This window comes from Centrocercus urophasianus, unplaced genomic scaffold (assembly GCF_019232065.1).
Source record: "Centrocercus urophasianus isolate 14NV4802_14NV808 unplaced genomic scaffold, USGS_Curo_1.0 seq_44, whole genome shotgun sequence".
NCBI lineage: Eukaryota > Metazoa > Chordata > Aves > Galliformes > Phasianidae > Centrocercus > Centrocercus urophasianus.
This window is the reverse complement of record NW_024885022.1, coordinates 2,537,641-2,555,821: the sequence shown is the minus strand read 5'-3', so window position 1 is coordinate 2,555,821 and position 18,181 is coordinate 2,537,641. Positions and strand designations below refer to the sequence as shown.

The following is an 18,181-nucleotide window of genomic DNA, read 5'->3' as shown; positions in this document are numbered from 1 at the left end:
TTGTGGTTGCTATCTGCAATAATCTAATGCTGACAGAGAGCAGTATTTTATTTAGTAATTAACAGTGTAAAGGGGAGAGAAGCTGTCATGTTGGTTCTTAAGCTGGGGAATGTGATGAAAGATGATATCTGCGATCTCATCCTTTCCACTTGTTTAGGATTGTCAGGATGAGAAATGTCAGCATTATGAAAGCTCAGCTCTGCTCTTGATATGATAAAACCCTTCAAAAGCCAGTCTTTCTCTCCCTCTCCCCCCTCCTTTCTCCCTCTCCCTGCACTTGCTTTTTTATTTATCCTGTTTTGTTAGATGGCAGAAATATAATTCTTTTCTTTCTTCCTATTATAAGCCACCATTTTTGTTTTATTATATGTTTCACAACCCCTAATGCCCCACTGAAAATTACCTTGTTAAATGACAGTGTTTCAAAGCCATGAATCCTTTCCACCATTCCCTCAGAGGTTTGAAACAGTCAACAGACTGTAAAGAATAAATAATAAAAAAGTATTGATTATTTTGATGACTGTGAGATTCAATTAAGTATTAATTTTGCCCTCCAGTGGACCTATCAAGGTATTCAAAAGGGAAGATTCGGCTCAGCTAAATGTGTGCTGAGTGCTTCAGCCTTAAATAGGGAGAAAATGTGTTTACCTACAGTATTTGAAGAGGAGTGCATTGATGCACAGAGTCCAATATTTAAGTGCTGTGCAAATTAAGCCCTGGTGACAGTGACATTGTTTTCAGCGATATGAGTATTGACTAAAGAAGTGCATTTGATGACAGCTTAAACTATTTGTATTGATTAACATTTTCATAGATTATCATGTGTCATATCAAATTCACTTTTCAGACATGAATACATTAAAAAACCCATAGGCAAACATCGACCAATGTGATGACGGGACAGAGGGAACATGCTAACCAACCTACTTGCTCGCTGGTCACCTGTTCTCTGCATAAGAACCATTTAGGCATGAACTTTGCAATAAATAGCTGCCAGGGAGCGCAACAAGGTCACTTGTTCCTTTCTTTTTTTCAGTTTTTTGACTCTGGTTTCCCTGCTGTCATGGTATTATACCTGTTAGTTTGCAAACAGGATAATAGAGTGTGCTCGGAAATAATGCCTGACCCCAAATGTCCTCAGTGAGCAGAAGATAAAACAGATCCAATTCGTCAGGAAACAATTTAAATACGTAGATGTAAGGTTTTACGGGGCTGTAAGGTCCCAAGCACGACAATAATTGCAAACTGTTTGTGTAAGTATCTTCCCTCATTTTATCTTAAAAAAAAAAAAAAAAAAAAAGTTGACGTGTTTTTAATTTTAAAAGCAAAAATACGTGTTTGTTGTGTGCTTACAGACTTCTGAGGCATAGCATCCCAGAGGCGAGAACCGTTGGAAGAAATCTGTGTCTCTGTTGAGTGTGCGTGCTGAAATGGCTATTTGTTGCTGTGTATTTTCGTAGAAACACTGGCGGAGAGATGTGTGTGTGTGTGTGTTTGAATTTGTTAATGTTGCACGGAGGAGGATGCCTCTTTAAATCACCGGGGAGTGCTGGCAGGGCGCTCCTCTTCGGTGCCGTTGGAGCATACAGGAATTTCGTTTCTTACTACGTTAAGGACAGAGCGAGGTGTAAAAACATACACACACAAAAAGCACATCCCACAATTAAAGCTGTGTTGGTTATGTTGCTTTCATAGAAGTTTTTCTCCAAAGCATCCTGAATCTCTCACATGCTAGTTGAGCTTTAATAGGGTGGGGAGTAATGGAAAACTCATTGGATCTGTAATAGCTCTTCACTTGACTGCAGCCAGCAATAACAGCAGGAGCAGCCAGAGATAAGAGAGAGAGAGAGAGAGTGTATGTGTGTGTGTGAGGGAGAGGGAGTGGAAGAGAGACTATACGCACACCAAAGCTGCCACTTTTTTTTTTCCCTCACTCTTTTTTTCCCCCATCCTAGGATCCAATGATAGCTGGACAAGTCAGTAAGCCCTTGCTGTCACTGCGGAGTGAAATGAATGCAGAGTTGAGAGGTGAGGACAAGGCAGCTACTTCAGACAACGAGCTGAATGAGCCCCTGCTTGCGCCTGTGGAATCAAATGACAGCGAGGACACTCCCAGCAAGCTCTTCGGTAAGTCTGTCTAGGTATTTCATTTCACTGCTACCATGTTGTCCGGAAGAGCAATCTCCCCCCCGTTCTTTTTTATTTTTTTATTTTTTTTGTTCACTCAGTTCTCTCATAAGTACCAAGGAATAGCTCGGAGCATGCAGGCAGTCAGCCCTCTGCTCCCATTGCGCCTGGCTACCGCGAGTGACAGTGTCACGTCCTGAAAACTTTTGTCAACAATGAACTTATTTTATGCAAGCTGCGCTCGTTTTATGTTCTTATTTGCCTCCGAGGTCTCTGATGTTAAAAATGGAAGGGGAATCCTTTTTCTTGGAGTATTTCATTAACATTTATGATGTTAAGTGCTGATGTGAGTGCATGATGTGCTATCAGTCCTTTCTGTGGCTGGGCTAAACTGAGGAGCTACCATTTTAAATGGTAAAGATAAGGCAGCGTGAGGAGAGCTGAGACAGTCCCATCGCAGACACTCTATACTGAGTAAACAAAGGCTGCCAAGAGTACTGCACGTGGAGCTGGTGCTTTAAAATTTAAATTAGAAATAAAATATTTCTTCTAAAGCGTGTGCCAGAAAAAAAAAAAATAAAAAAAAAGCAAAACTGTTTAATTTTTAAACAGCCTAAATTATGCCAGATGAAAGCATAATCTTTCCTCATCAAAACAAAAGCAGTGAGAGTGGCACTCCAACACAGACATCTGTCATTCAAACGGATGACACCCTGTAAGCCAACTCAGGCAACTCTGATCTCTAATCAGAAAAGGGAGCAGAGTTGTTGAGGCGCGTGCTTGAGTGATAGATGTTGATAGATGTCTGAGCTGGAGCAGTACTCCACGGTACAGAGTGACATTTTGGGTTTAGTGTGACTGCTCTCTTGGAGGAGTTCCTTTTAATTATTTCCATTTGTGACATAAGAGAAGCCTTAATAGGAGCAGAGCATTTCCTTAGTTTTTCCATGATCCTGTAAGTAGAAGTTGAAGGGAGAAACGTGTTGTTTAATGAGAATGCTGCTTTAAGACACAGAGAGAGCCCATTTTCTAAGATTCAAGTTTTGATTTCATAATCTGTAAGAAAATCTGTAGTGGTGTTCACATTTCAGTATTCCAGCTACAGTTAGAGCTGCAAGATTTTATAAATAAAAGAATACGTGTGACTTTCTTTAAAAATATTCCTCCCCCCTTACTAGAAGAAATAGCACAGAAATGTTTAACTCAGTAACTTTGCTGCAAATAAGGGAAAATAATAACAATAAGCCTAAAATTTAATTTCTCAGTTGCAGTAATAGCCATCACTGAATATCACATCCATGTTTAAGTGCCCCCTCAGTAATCTTTGTTTCCATGGAAAACATAATTTGTGTTATCAGTTTGTATATTCACACACCACGTAACAATTGTTTTAGTCCATTTCATCCAGGAAGTGATTCTGATGTCTAAAATACAGGAGGCTGTTACTTGCATATATATTGGTATAAATATCTTCTGCTGTTTATATATTTTATGTGATCAAATGTACGGGGTGCATCTGCTAAATATAGCAAGGTATATAAAAAAGAAAAAATGGACTTTTAATTTGAGAGTGCTGAAATGTCTGCTTTTAGACCAGGCGAGTCCTGTGATAAAAGGCGGGCTGGTTTTTTGAGCCATTGTCATTTGGGTGCTCAACAGTGGTAATGAAACAGACACACGTACTTTCATTAGAGTTGTCGTGCGGGATTATAGGAACAATGTGCAGCAATATCTGATCTGAATTGTAAATGTAATTTGTGTACCTAAAACAGTGTTGGGAAAGCTACAAATTAGTATATCGTGCTGTTTGTTTCAGCAAGTGTGTTTGCCAGCCCCGTATAGATACTGCTAAAATGATGTTTCTAAGTTAAAAAAGAAAAGTAGGTGAGATAGTTCTGCTGCCTTAGCATGAACTTATGTACTGCTTATCTGAGTTCTGTGACAATTACAGCAGATGCTACAGATGTTGTAGCAGCAGCTCTTAGCAGTTAATTTTAATAACTTTGAGAACAGAAAGGGAAAAAAAATGGGGCTATTTTGATACATTGAAGGATGAAATGAAGCAAATTTATTCAAAATAGATACTTAGCCTTTATGTCCTGGATGTCTCCCTTTAAGATATATTTGCAGTAAATAATTAAAATTTATTTAAAGCTTTGATACTTGCATATGAAGGATTATTCTGTATCTGTTTCTCTTTGTTTAATGTTGTGAATAGCATGTTAGGAATGCATACTTAGGGGCTTTATTTGCAGTCTCTGAAATTACATTATTTGTGAACGTGTTTGACATACGATGGCATAGATTGGCATTTTCTTCCTCTTTCTTCTATGCGATGAAAGAAAATAATTTCCTTTATATAAAATAGCATGTAATAAATTCTCTGTGAAAATCTGCCCAGATCTATTAAGCAAGAGAGGGAGAAGCATTTTAGAAAGTCATAGGGAGGAAAACAAAGTTTTCCTAAACTGTCTCTTTCACGTTTCTTGAAAAACTGGTGATCATGCACTGAATTAGTGAAAATGAATGACCAGCAGTTGTGTCTTATGTTTTGTGGATGTGAGCAATATTTCCTGAGTCTTATTTTCATACAGATGAACAGAATTGAATGATTAGATACAAAGAGCTTTATTCTTTCTCATCGGGCACATTCTGCTTGGCCTTCTTGTGACAGATGTGTTTATTTCTGCAGAGACCCACATTGCTCACCTGTACCTTTTCCTAAAATCCACATCTTTCATCTTACACTTCATTGTTTCAGTATTTCACTGCGTACCACAGGAACAGTGGATATTCATTTTTTGTTTTGGTAGCACGTGGCCCCAAAAAAGGCATCTCTTTAACACCTCAGTCCCTGCCCCAGGTGAAAAGAGGGCAGGGCTACGATGAATTATGCTTATATTTGACAAGGAAAGATATGCATTAAACTTTTATTTCTCTTGTGCGTGCTCTGTTACCGATTCTGGTACCCTTCTGAGGTGGATGCTGCACTCTATGTGTGTCAGATAGCAGCACTATCAAGTTTTTGGCAGTTTGAAGCAGCTCCCACCTGAAGCTGCTTGTGGGTGCCTGGGAATGGGGCACTTAGTCACTGTGCTGCAGTGTTACTTGTGAGGGGTGGCAGGAGCAGCTGGGATCAGCAATGTTCTGATTGCTGCCTGTTTGCCTTCTTTTCTTTCTATTGTGGTGTTTTGGTTGGGTTTTTGTTTGGTTTTATTTCCAGAAGCAATGGCTGCCCTGTAGCTGGACGGGTTGTAGCTGTAACGCTCACCTTGTGGTTTTTTATCAGTGGGCTTTTTCACATCTTAGAACCTGCGTGCAAAAAACTTCTGACACTGAAATAATGTGAAACAAGAAGACAGTTAAACACAATGAGAAATGCTTTCTGAAGCGCAAAACATTGGGAAATCTCTATATTCTGAGGCATGTTGTAAACTCAGAAGTAGCATTTTGAAGTCTGGAGTTTGCGCAGGTTTAGAGTTGCCATTCCAGAAATCCCACTTTTGCCTTGCAGGAAAAGGCAAAGCTATTTAAGTAGAGATCTTATGTTAGTTATTTATTGTTTAAAATATTTGTGAAGCAGTATCTCCATTTTAGTCATGTTAAGTCATTAAGCAACACATAATTTAAGGTTGGCTGGCCGGCATTCCTGGCACTGTCAGTTTCAGATCAGTTTGTGTTATGCTGCAGTATGCTTCAAAATAGCCACACAGGCCTAATTTCCCAGTTCTCATTAGAAAAAGCTTTTTTTTTTTAATGTTAAGTAGTAGTGTCACTTGAATAAATACATTAGGATTTGCTACTAAATTAGGTGTCTTTTTACACAATGTCTTTAAAGAAGTTTAAAATAAGTTATCAGGTATTGGTCTGGAAAATGTCAAGAACAAAACAACGTTTAGCTGTGTAATATCACAACTGTTGAGATTCAAAAGCTGGTGTAGACACTGGGCTTATGTTGTGCATGAAATTCCCTGCACAGGAAAAACCCCAGGAAATTCGTCCAAGCTTGAGAAGCACCTGTGTGCTGAGGTTGGCTTTTATAGGGTTGGCTCAGATTGGTGAATCCTTAATCACAGGTAATTTGTGACATAATTAGATGTTGGCTAAGATAACTCTACTAAATTATAAGAAATTGTGTTTGTTTGTTTGTTTTTGGCATATATCAAGCCTGTGGTTTTATGCATAAAGCTTACAAATTAAAAATGAAAAACAAAAGTAGTGAGTGCAAGACTCAGCCAATATTAGTGGAGCAGAAATGTTTCCTTCTTAAGGATTGCAGGACAGCAGAAAAATAAAACAGGAAAAAAGAAATGCTTACTACCTTTCTTCTTGTGCTGGCAAGGATTTGTGAAATTAAATCTTCCATCTTGCTGTGATGGAACCGAAGGCTGTGGTTCTTTACCAGCTTTCTGCTTTTTCACAATGCTGTACGTTTGAAATAGCGAGTGGGCTCTGTGAGTTAAAGGAATCTGCACTTGTTTCTGTAAACAAGGGTTTGTTTTCAAAACCCTGAGCTGACTTTGGTGCTTTGTTTTCCTTCCCAGAACCGTTGCCCCCACTCAGACCTGAGAGTGTCTTCCTGTAGAGGCATACACATGCATGCTGCAGCAGAACAGGGCAGAAGTTCTTTCTTCTGCTAGCAGGTCCCTCACATTGCTCTTTAAGGAAACATACGCTATCCAATATCATCTTAAAACGAGAATTGCCTCACAATTAGAATTTATGACGCTGGCTTTGTTTCGGTTACAGAGGGTGAAGGCTAAATTGTTTTTCACCTCTGGAGACGATGGCTCGGCAGGTCAGAGCGGGGGTCACTGCCAGGCTGCTCACAGAAGCTCACATCACTGTCATTAGCAGCACGGCTGGCCTGTGGGGGAAGGCCCACGAACAAGGAGCCGTCCTTTTATTGCTGTATTGAAGGATGAGTCTCTGTGTTTTGGTGATGCTCTCGTATTTAAGCACCTACAAGGTGTGTCGGCCCATCAGAAGTGCTTTGATGAGATTTGGCAAATTCAGGGAAAGCACTCGGCCTTCATTACTCTCACTGCATTTTAAGGCTCTAGTGTGTATTCCTGCTCAAGGGAAGTTTAAAGCCTAGGTTGTTTCAATATTAAAATTAAGGCTTTCTTTGAGATATGTTCAATTTGCAAAAAAAGACTCCTTTCTCTTCAAATAGTTTTATTCAGCAGATCCACAGTAATTTCCACATTGCGGATGCTTTGGTGTGAGGCTTTATCGGTTACCCATACAATCAGAAAGGGCCCTGGGACCAATCCTGCTAGTGCCTGAATGTGGGATACTTTCATTAAAGCATGTAATCTTTGAGTTAGGAGCACTGTTTCATTCCAGGGGTGGTGCCAATGGGGAGCGTTCGGACTTGGCATGGTTAGAATATCAGCTCACAAATACAGGCCTGCAAGATTTCAACGAATCTGAAAATTAGATGATGGGATAGACTGTGATTTCTGAAGGATATGTTTGCTATCAACATTAAAAATAGCAGTTTGTGAGCAGTTAGGGGCTTGAATTACCCCTCTGAACTTATATTATTGTCTGACTTCTTGGTGTAGTTCTCACCAAAGTCAAAGGAGAGAATGCCCTGGTGAGCAGGCAGCAGATGCCCCTTAGAGCCTAAGATGTCGTGACTATTGAAACACAAAGTAAGGTGCGGTGGTAAGATGCAAAATCCATCACTGGCTCAGGGCTCCTGCTGTGCCCATGTGCTGCTGCTGCTGATACGGGCATACCGACACAAGGAGAGGCTGGGCTCCTGCTCCCTTTACCCATCAGTGAAAGCAAAACTGGGGAGATGAAGAGGAAATATTACCTGTAAATTCCCTTGCTTTTATGGAAAAAAACCAGCCATTACTGCATCTCAACTGTGACAAAGGGAACCTATTTAAAAACAACAAAAAAAAGAACGAAATGTTAAAAAAAACCAACATAGCACACAACTATTTTGAGTGTGGAGAAAGTAATGCTTTTTTTTTTTTTTTTAGACAATTTTTTATTTCTCATGAATTTCTAATTACTTATTCTCTTTTTTTTTTTTATTTTCTTGAGCTAAGTGTACGTTATGCGTTTCTTAAATGAGGCTTGAAGTCTTATTATCTGCATTTATATACAGAATAACTAGCATTAGTGCAGGAAGGAGAAAAAATGAAATCCGAGCATGCAATTTGTATGACTGAATGACAAATAGTTCGTTTTTAATTAGTTAATCTTTCTTCCCCAGTCTTTGAAGCTATAAAAATAACATCAACAAACAAACTTGTTTAAAAGCAACATAAATGGCTGGCAGTTTCAAAGGGGAGCTTGCTGGCTACCAGGCAGTAAACAGGTAATTTGTGAAAGAACTGTTACTTTCTTTGATTGAGATCCTTGCAGGTTTGTGTTTTGAGATTAATAATAGATCAGACACTTGCACATTAAAAAGGAAGCAAATGCAAAAAAATAGAGAAGGAAAGAGAATTGGATGCTGCAATCGGACTGTGTGCGATGCAGCAAGTTCTCTTGGAAATATGCAAGAGAGGCAGAGAGAGAAGAAGGTGTATTTGCCCAAACGTGCACATGGCACCACTTAACACCTCTCTTGATTTCCTTATGCTAAACCAAGAGATAGCAAGTGCTTACACCAGGCTGGCACACTGTCAGGGGGCAAGCTGTATAAAGTTTCCTGCTGTCAGGTTAATAAATTTTTTAAAAATATCCAAAGGCAGAGGTAGCTGTAGGAAGCTCATAGTAACAGTTGCCATTCTCCTACGGATCATTTTTCTCTTTAATATCCCATGTAGCACTTGGTTTTCCTTGTTGCGTTGTTTTCCCAGGTTTTGTTCTTTCTGATATTTGTGGGTTCTTTGTTTTATTTCTTTTTCATTGCAAAGCTGTTTCCTTCTGTTACATCCATCACCTGTGGTCCCCTTCTGGAGAGAGAGATGGTCAGAGGATGGGAAGATCAGCATTATGGCTTTTTGATATGGCGGTGTATTCCATATACTCTTTTTTTTTTTTTTCTACTAATGGTTTATTTTTTGACTTTTATTACAATTACCATTAGTACTAGTTCTATTATTAGCACTATCAAAATAACATTTTGCTGGTTACAGAAATCGTTTCTGATGGGCTTGGTGACAGAAGGTACATTAATATGACAACTAAATCTGAAAATTAATGATGAAGAGAGGCAAAAGCAGAATAAAATTAAAATTTATAATTTGTGAGCTTCAGCTGGAATATTATTTTGTAATGGAAATGGTTTGATGTTTGTTCATGTAAAGTCTTTATTTTTCTTCCCTGCGTAAGAATCAAAATCAATATTGGTATGAAACAAAAGGAGATTTGTATTGTGACATGTCCTGCTTTATGTTCTGATATTGCTTTGATGCTCTCGAAAGCAGGTCTGAGCCCTTTTACTTGGAAAGCGGGGGTCATCTGGAGAAGAATAGTACCTCAGCCTGTCTGGCTAAATAAAACCTGCTGTTTTTAGAGGGACTGAAATTGGGTTCATTCTGTAGATATTCGCTGGTATCTACATCTACCAAATCGATGCTCAACCCATACCCCAGCAACTCTCTAAAATGTGGTTAACACTGAGCTACTGCTTGGCTATTCCTAACGATAGTTTGGATTTTTCCATTTTTATTTCAGAATATACAGAAGGAGTTGTTGGGAGAGTGTGTTGTTTTTTATCAGGTGTCCTTTCTTTTCAGAAAGGTAAATAATTGTTTTAATATCAGAAAGTAAAGCAAACAAAGAAAAAAACCTGGTCACGCTAACTGAAAGTGGTGACAAAGGTTTTTAGAAAAGAAAGAAAGAAAAAAAAAGGATTAAATATTAAAATCATCAATGTGGCTGGAATAGGGTGTAAATTATTTTATTGCAATGAAAGAGTCAGTTCTAAAGCAATTTTATGTTACTCTGAAGATGTGAGTGCTAAACAAATGAGAAGAAGATTTTTCCTGAGAGAAACTACAGCAATTTATGATTATATTAGTTCTTTGCAAACTGTTGTGTTTTTTGAAGTCCTTTAATACTGGCTTTTAGAGATAGTTGTGTGCGTTTCTGTTCAGGTGATGGTTGTTCATTAGTGATTCTGTGAAGTCTTTTTAATTTTCTAGCTGATTGTCCAATCTCACCTACTCTCACTTGTTTAAGTCTTGCTTTTAAGTTGTTGTATAATGAATTATTAGCAGCCGGTTCAGTTCCAGCAGAAAGTAATGGAAGTCCTTTAGGAGACTGCAGTGGACACAGGATCTCACTACCTATGCCAAGTCCTTAAAGAAGTCAAGTAGAAACAAAAATGCCTTCTTTCCTTTCTTACACTTGAATTTTGCAACTCTTCCCCTTTCCCTTTGCAGTTGTTTTCGCATGCATACACATGCATGGTGCACATAGCCATGCCCAGGAAGGTGTCAGTAAGGTCTAATCAAGTGTTTTGCTTCTCTGCTGTCGAATTTTAGGTTCTTTAGGTTTCCGTGCTTTGCTTGAAGCTTATTCTTTGGGGTAAGATTTGTTACTCGAACAGGATGATCTAAAACCGTTGCTTCATCAGGAAGCCAGAATTATTCTTCAGTAAATATACCCTAAGGCATACTTTAATATATTATACTATTAAGAATGTGTAATTATTTATTGAGGTAGCACGGTATTAACTGGAGAGGAAGAACGATCATTTGAATTCAGTCTAATCTTTTGAGCAAATACAACATAGAGCAGTTTTTATATTTTCTTTTGCATATAATTGGGATTTACTCGCATGGTGTGAAGATGTCATGTTTGCTCAGCAATTTGAATAAACATGAGGCTAGATTTTGAGAGGTCTCGGGTGAGCACCCATTGGCGTGCTTGCAGGAAGGTTTTGGGATGCCTTGGGATGTTTGTTACATTAATACTCCCGTGCCAAACCTCGGACAGCCCTTATTGCACTCAGACAGTGCTCTGCAGCCTCCCATGTTCCACCTAAATGTCAGCTGAACATATGGAAAAGAAGGAGTGACTGCTTTGTGATGTCTTCATCTTTGCCAAAAGAGGAATTATTTAGCTGGTCCCGAGTTACCATGCTCTTCCCTTCCATCATGCACATAGATGTTGATATCATGAAGGCTCTGTGATTCCATGCCCGCTGGTTTGGCGTTGCAGAATGGACAGCAATCCTGAAGGGCTGACATCTGACCTGCTCTGGGCAGTAGCCATTTTTTTTACTAATGCTGAAAGCTACATAACTCTGTCAGATAAGCAAAGAAGTGTTTTTAAGGCAACGTTCAGAAGACTGGCAGTGCAGATTGTCATAATTAGACTCTAAGAAATAATTTTGCACCAAAAATGGCAATTACTACTGAAATAAAAACATGACTAGAAAAATAAGCAATGGGACAGATATATACGAGCTCAAAGGTGATTGTAAATGTATAGGCTTGCTATTTCTCCTCCTTTCTTATGCTTCCTTGCCTCGTATCATAAATATTTGGGACTGCAAGCCACAAATCTCTCCACTGGAACAGTGGAATTTGGAACTGGAGGAAAGAAAAAAGGAAAAAAAGAGAATTATTTTATTTATACTTTTATTTCCTAATTGATTATACTTTATTCTCATAAGCACAGTAAATGTAATGATGGTATCCAACCAGATGAGCACCTGCATACCTCATTTGATTTTTCTCTTATGAAGAGAGCGAAGGGAACTGTTGTGTGGCTCTGTGGCTGGGATTTGATGCATTGCTTTCCCAGTCATCTTACATGGCTACAGCAGGGTGAGCCTTCTCATAACAGTTGCTGATAAAAAAAAAAAAAAAAAAATCTTTCAATCAGTTGGTGCTGCTTGCTCTTCCCCAGCCCCCACATCTCTTTGCTTTTACGAGGCCATGAATAAAAGAGGGACCGAATGATACGAAGGCTTCCTCAGATGAGATGTCCTTGTTGATGAGCAACTTTGGGTCTGCTGGGACTATGGCTTGTGACTCTGGAACTCCAGGGGTCAAATCAGAGCCATTCCTGCACCACAGCAGGGTGTAGGCAGTGACCAGCCTGAGAACTCAGAGCAAAGCATCCATTTTGTGGGGAGGAGCAGTGATTAAAAATCAAAACGGAAATTAAATCTCCTGACCCTGGTCAGGCTTCTGATTTGTTGTTTGTTTGTTTGTTTAATTTTTGACGATCTGTTTTGGTTTTGTATTTTCTGTGGCTTTGAATAACTGCTGTGTTCTGAAACAGTTGAAGACAGTTTAAAATATATATATATATAAAAAAAAATAAGATTCTTTAAAAGACAGCTTACTGCTGACTGTTTTATTTTGTTTATATCTGATATTTCTTGTGGTATTCAGATGGTTGTAATAGACTAGCAGGAGAGCTGCATGTCTTGTCATCTGTAGTGTATCAATACGTTTTTATAATGATACAATAACCTGAACCCTGTAACAGTTTATGATCCATTTGAGAATTCTTATGGATTCTCAGAGTGACGGAGACCTGAAAAAAGAACTTGACTGCTTTCTCAAAACTGGTGCTGTGACAGGAAAAACTAGTGCGCCTGTGATTTAGTTGCTAAGGAATCATATTGATCTGATTCGTCATTAAACTTTTAAGTTTAAAAAAAAAAAAAAGTCGAGCTGTTGAAGGTGGAAAAAACGGTGATGTGATTGTGAGGGTCTGCAGTACAGGTAAACTGTGCCATATCACTCCCGATATTGATTTGTTATGATTAATAAATATGATTTTATGCATTACCCATGTACTGTATCCATAATAGTGCTTTTTTTAGAGCAGAAGAAAATTGCTTCTTGCTCTTTATTTTTCATTGACTATTTTTAGTCAATGATAAATAAAGAACTTTAACAGCAGTCTGAATGCAGGAAAGACAGGACTTTAAAGTGGGACCTGCAGAATGTAGCAGTAATGAATAACCTCACAGGGAAGTATACGCGCAGCCATCTTAACATTTGTAATGATACTAATTTCCTCCTGCCTTTTAAAATATGCTTCCACATGAGCTCTCAAAAACCATAAAAGCCTGGCATGTAAAGTAAATTGTTTGTCACTTGCTGACGACCTGCCATATTTATTGTCAGGAGAAATGGACATTAGTTGGAAAAGCAGTTGTTAAAGGCCAAACAATTTTTAAAGATGGCAAAGATGTGCAAGGGCTTTCCTTTTTCTAACAATGAGCCACCCCTGCAGACATCAAAAGACAAGATAATAAGACACTTCAAGCACAATTCAAGATTATATTCAACATCTAAAGGCTCATCTCTTGTCAGTTTGCATTTACTCTCCCAGGGATGTGATGCTTCTATCATCATTCTGTCAAGAGGAGTCTGGCAGAAGCGATGAGGGCCCCTCATTTCACACACTTAGTGTTTTTTATCAAATAGCCCACGCTTATTCTGATTCAGCCAAAATGGAGGGATAATTTGAAGAAGGTCATGCACAAGTACAAAAATCTTGTGCTGATTTGTGTGATTAGAAGGCATTAAAATTGCACGTTTATGTTAGTTCCGAGATGTTTTGTCAGTTTATTTAGTAATACACTGTTGAAGCATTAAAAATCTTTTTTTTTTTTAATTAAAAAAAAAAAAAAAAGAAGCTTGCTTAAAACAACACGTGCTCTGTTATTTAGCAAATAATCTGAGCAGTGAGCTATCCTAAGTGGCATTGTTTTAATGTATTTTTAATGTATCCACAAAATATATTCCCAGCCCTTTATTCCCAGCCCTTCTTCCCTTTGCAAGTGGGATGTTCTGGAGCTCCAGAGGTGAAAGCTTGGCCTGCTTGGACCCATTAAGATTTTCCTTGCTGATGGTTTCATCTTCTAAACTCTTGTTTGAATAAGGATTTAGGAGGCTGAAGTCAGCACTGATATGAAGGTAATAATTTGACAGGACACACAGGCAAACCCAAGTACTGATTAAAACAGTACAACACACGTATGGTTACTCAGAAGTGATATTATTTAAAATACATGCTATCTTAGATTTGTTGCACAGATGTTTTGTGGCCCATCTCAACCCATTCACGTGGACAATTTTTGTGGAACCGTTTTTCTGGAAGCCAGAGCTGGAGCAGTGTAAGCATACAGCACCTGAGGTGTCACCTCCAGCCTCTTCCTTCCCTTTCCCATTCTGTAAAGTATTCATGTGGCTCTGTGTGTGCTATTCATGGTAACTTATCAGTTCATTAGGAGTCAGTTGTTCTTCGTTTTGGGGAAACCCAAAGGGAGGAGCAGGATGTAACTTGACTGCAGAAGCAGTTCTTCTGATTGTTGTTTCGTAGGTCTTAGGTTAATGATGAAAATACTAATTATTCAAGACAGCATTTGAAAAGCAATTCCATTAATCTCATCAAAATAATTTGTTGTGACAGTGTTCTCAGATAAAACAGAAGAAAACTCATAGAGCAGTGGTCTGTAAAACTTTTTGATAGTGCCCCCATCAGTAAAAAGTTTAACAGGCCCCCACAGTGTGTGTTTGTTTATAAATTATATGCATGTGGTCCCATGATAAGTGTGATCCAAAACACGCACAAGAAATTGGAACTGAGAAAGGATGAACTAGATATGGAAAATGCTTCATAATTTTTAAAAATCTATTTGAGGTACACATTTTTTTTTGTCTGTTAAGGCATGCTGTGCTCGAAATCTTCAGTGGAGCAGGTGGGCCAAAAGCTGTGCCTATTTTCACGTTTTCTGTCTTAACTAAATTCAGTGCAGGTCTCTTAGAGATGAGTGAGGGCAGAATTTAGATTTTATTTATTTTTTGACTGCTTATGTGCAGTAAAGTCCTGAGAAGGATGTTGAATCTGTTTAAAATGTGCAGTCACTTTGCTTGTACGAGCTGCTAGCTTTCCAGGAAAGAAAATAACAGCGGTTCTTCAGCAAGCTTTTTTTGGCATCTCTGTTGGATGTCATGAATGAAACTTTTCTGAGGATTTCCTTTGTGGCAGGTATTACATTCGTGTCATCTGGATCATACCACCTCTTGTTTTGGCATTACACAGCTCTTTTTCCTAACAGGGAACACAAGGAGCTGACAGGGAAAGGAACGCGCAGGTGGAATGGAGTAAAATTGTTTTCCTCATTCCTGATTTTGATTTAAGCACCAAGAATAAAAAGGCCGGTTAGTGCCATCAGTATTACCTGTGCTTGAAATTGGCTCCACTACACAAACCATAGATGGACCAGAACTCGGTGGGCCAGGCATATCCCATTGAAAGCAATAGGAAATGAGGCTGTTTAAAACCTCTTAAAGTGGAGCCACTGCTGAGGGACTCCACTGGAGCTGCTCTGAATTTTGAATCAGGAATTTATTAACTCAGATAGGAAGGAGCTGTGAAAGAACCTGCATTTGGCTTCGTGGAAAACCTTGCTCTGTGCCTTTCCTTTACACAACACTAAAGAAAAGGAAACCTGCAATCTTGGTGCATTCCAGAGGGCTTCCCCAGACAAAAAAAAAAAAAAAAAAAAGCCTCAAGGGAATTAGGAAGCTGTGAACAAATTGTCAAAAAGATAGATGAAATTGCTGACTGACCTACTGGTAAGATAGACTAACAGCTTCCACCTCAGTGTTGTGGCATTTATGCTGCAGTGCAGAGCAACTTCCGAAAGGAATCCTCTCTCCTGCACATGTAAATGCTTTGTGTATGTAATATATCAACAGAGTGTGCAGTATTGCTAGGGAACTTGTAAGGAGGAGTATGCAGTTAAGCAGCTGCAGATGTCTCAACTGCCAGTCTGTTATGTCCAGAATAAACTGTGGTTTTTTGCTCACATTCATACTGAAAATACTTTCTTGCTTTATTTATAAGGCCTATCTGTATTCAGATATTTCTGCTGAATTATTCTGGATGGAACTCATTTATGTGTGTCCACATGACTGTGCATCTGCTCGTAGCCTGCTCCACACTGGAAATTCAGCATCCTTTGCGGGAGACAGTGAGATGCTGCCTTTGCAGGATGTTTCTCATCAAAGCATGAAGGAGTGGTAAAGATTGAAGGGCAAATATGACCCAAAGGCAGTGTGAACATAATTGTGCAAGATCCATATTGCCACTGAAAATGCAGGTGGTTTCTGTAAAAACCTTAGATTCTGAATGGAATTTCATTTCTAATAGATTTATTTCCCAAGTTTTTACCAGCTCAGGCACATTTTGTTGTGCTTTCTTTCAATAGAAGCATATAGGCTTGTACTGACTGTAGTCACTCTGTGCATATCTGTATTTTAGTGGTTGCTCAGAGTTTACGTTCATTAAATATCAGATCCTGAAATGCAGTGTACTGGGAGGGGAGAGGAGAGTTGCTGCTGAGTTCCGGTCTCCGTGATACAAATTCAGGCCTGCTTAAATCTATCCTAGTTTGCTCATATATCCTCCTTACTCAGTCCCTTCCTTGCTTCTTTCCTTGAGCCTGCACTGTTGTCCTGGCAGCTCTCTCCTCAGGCATGAATGTGCACAAGACGAACAGTAATAACAAGTACTGTTAAAGGTCTGTAAATTGTTTTCCATTTGCTCTCAGGCCCCAAACTGTGGGAGTTGTCAGAATACATGCAGGGAAGCTAATACTGATGCTCAGTGCCAGAGAACAAACCAAACATCCCTATGTTGGGCAACCATTCTCAGTTTAAAAAATAAATGGTAGCTGTTGTGAAGTCCATTGGAAGCATTCCACAGCAGGATCCAGGAAATGAAAATGAATTCCCATAAATGAAGGTTGGAAAGGCACTATGTTTAACACATTATAGATGTCTTGCATTTCTACCTGTCTTACAAGTGACGGGAATGGGTAGTAGCTTTCACAGAAGTAGTTGCATTGATTTGCTCTGTGCTGCACCCCTAGCTGCTCTCCGAACCACTCTAAGTTGTGCTGGTAAGAATTACCTGGTATTCTGAAAGGGCATCTTGCAAAAAAACAGAAAGTTCACATATAAAGTTGGAGAAGGAGCATTTCTCAGTTGTTGTGCACCATATAGTGTTTCAAAGTACTGAAAAAAAAAAAAGACCAAAACCAAACCAAAATAAAACGACAGAAAACAAATAAAACAACAGAAACCCAGTTCTGTGAATTTTAAAATCGAATTGGAAAAGGTAGAACGGCAAATGAAGATGTTGGCTATATATTTTCAGTGTGCACAAAGGAATCTTCCCTTAATGCCTGCACTAATCTGCCAGGAGCCTAGGAGGAGCGTGCACTTATGTAAACTAAGTGCCTATTTAAGCTCCTGCACAATGACACTTTGGGTAATTCTGTATGCTTCTGGGTTAGTGTTTACATGAGTTGACTGTGCATTGTTTTCATGGGTAAGTGAAAGTGAATAAGCATGCATAAATGTGTTTCTGTAGATACAATTCAAGCTTTTTGTGTTACCACTCAACTATTTTTCTGTTTAAACTGTGACTCTCACTGTGGCGTCTCCTTTAGAAAATCCTTGCCTAACAAACAGCTCATTAAATCATTGATAAGATTCTGCTAGACAAACCCTGGATAACACTGGATATCACTTCCTGGCAAGCAGATATACATGCACACACACTTATGCCCCAAAACTTACGTTTGTCCAATTTGACAAAAGTTTTCTTTGTGAGTTTTCTTTTGAAGTAAAACTGCAGTCAGGCCTAGTGGAATTACTGAAATTGTTAAGCTAGCTATTAAGTAATGAAACTTCTGGCTATTAAATACATCTTTGTGGTTTTAAAATCATTGCCATATTTCCTAAGCATCTTTCATTCTCCCTCCTGAAAAGTTTTTTTCAACAGCTTTGCTCTCAGAGACACGAACAGCACACATAGCAAATTATTAAAACAGAAACTGTTTTCTCCAAGAAGCATGAGTTCAGAACCATTCGGTTTCACTCCAGGAGGTAACATCTCAGAATGCAGTAATAACCATTTACTGATATTTAGTCAGGTACAACAGCAGGAGTTGAAGAAGGCAGTTCTCTCACTTTCACTTTGCAAACTGCGAATGACTTCCATGACTACTGGACTTGTTTAGCAGTATTATATTTTTATTATGTTTTTTATATCTGTAGGAAGACATGCCACATTATTTTAGTAGATAGGAAGAGGT

The 18,181-nt window shown here is 38.8% G+C and overlaps 1 protein-coding gene across 1 annotated transcript in view; it reads left to right on the top strand.

The window, feature by feature from the left end:
• The window catches only part of POU6F2 (POU class 6 homeobox 2), a 304,914-nt gene that overhangs the window by 53,161 nt on the left and 233,572 nt on the right, over positions 1 to 18,181 (top strand). The window contains exon 2 of the mRNA XM_042834233.1: positions 1,956 to 2,127. Coding sequence (XP_042690167.1) covers positions 1,956 to 2,127 — 172 coding nt within the window. The remainder of the gene's footprint in view (positions 1 to 1,955; positions 2,128 to 18,181) is intronic.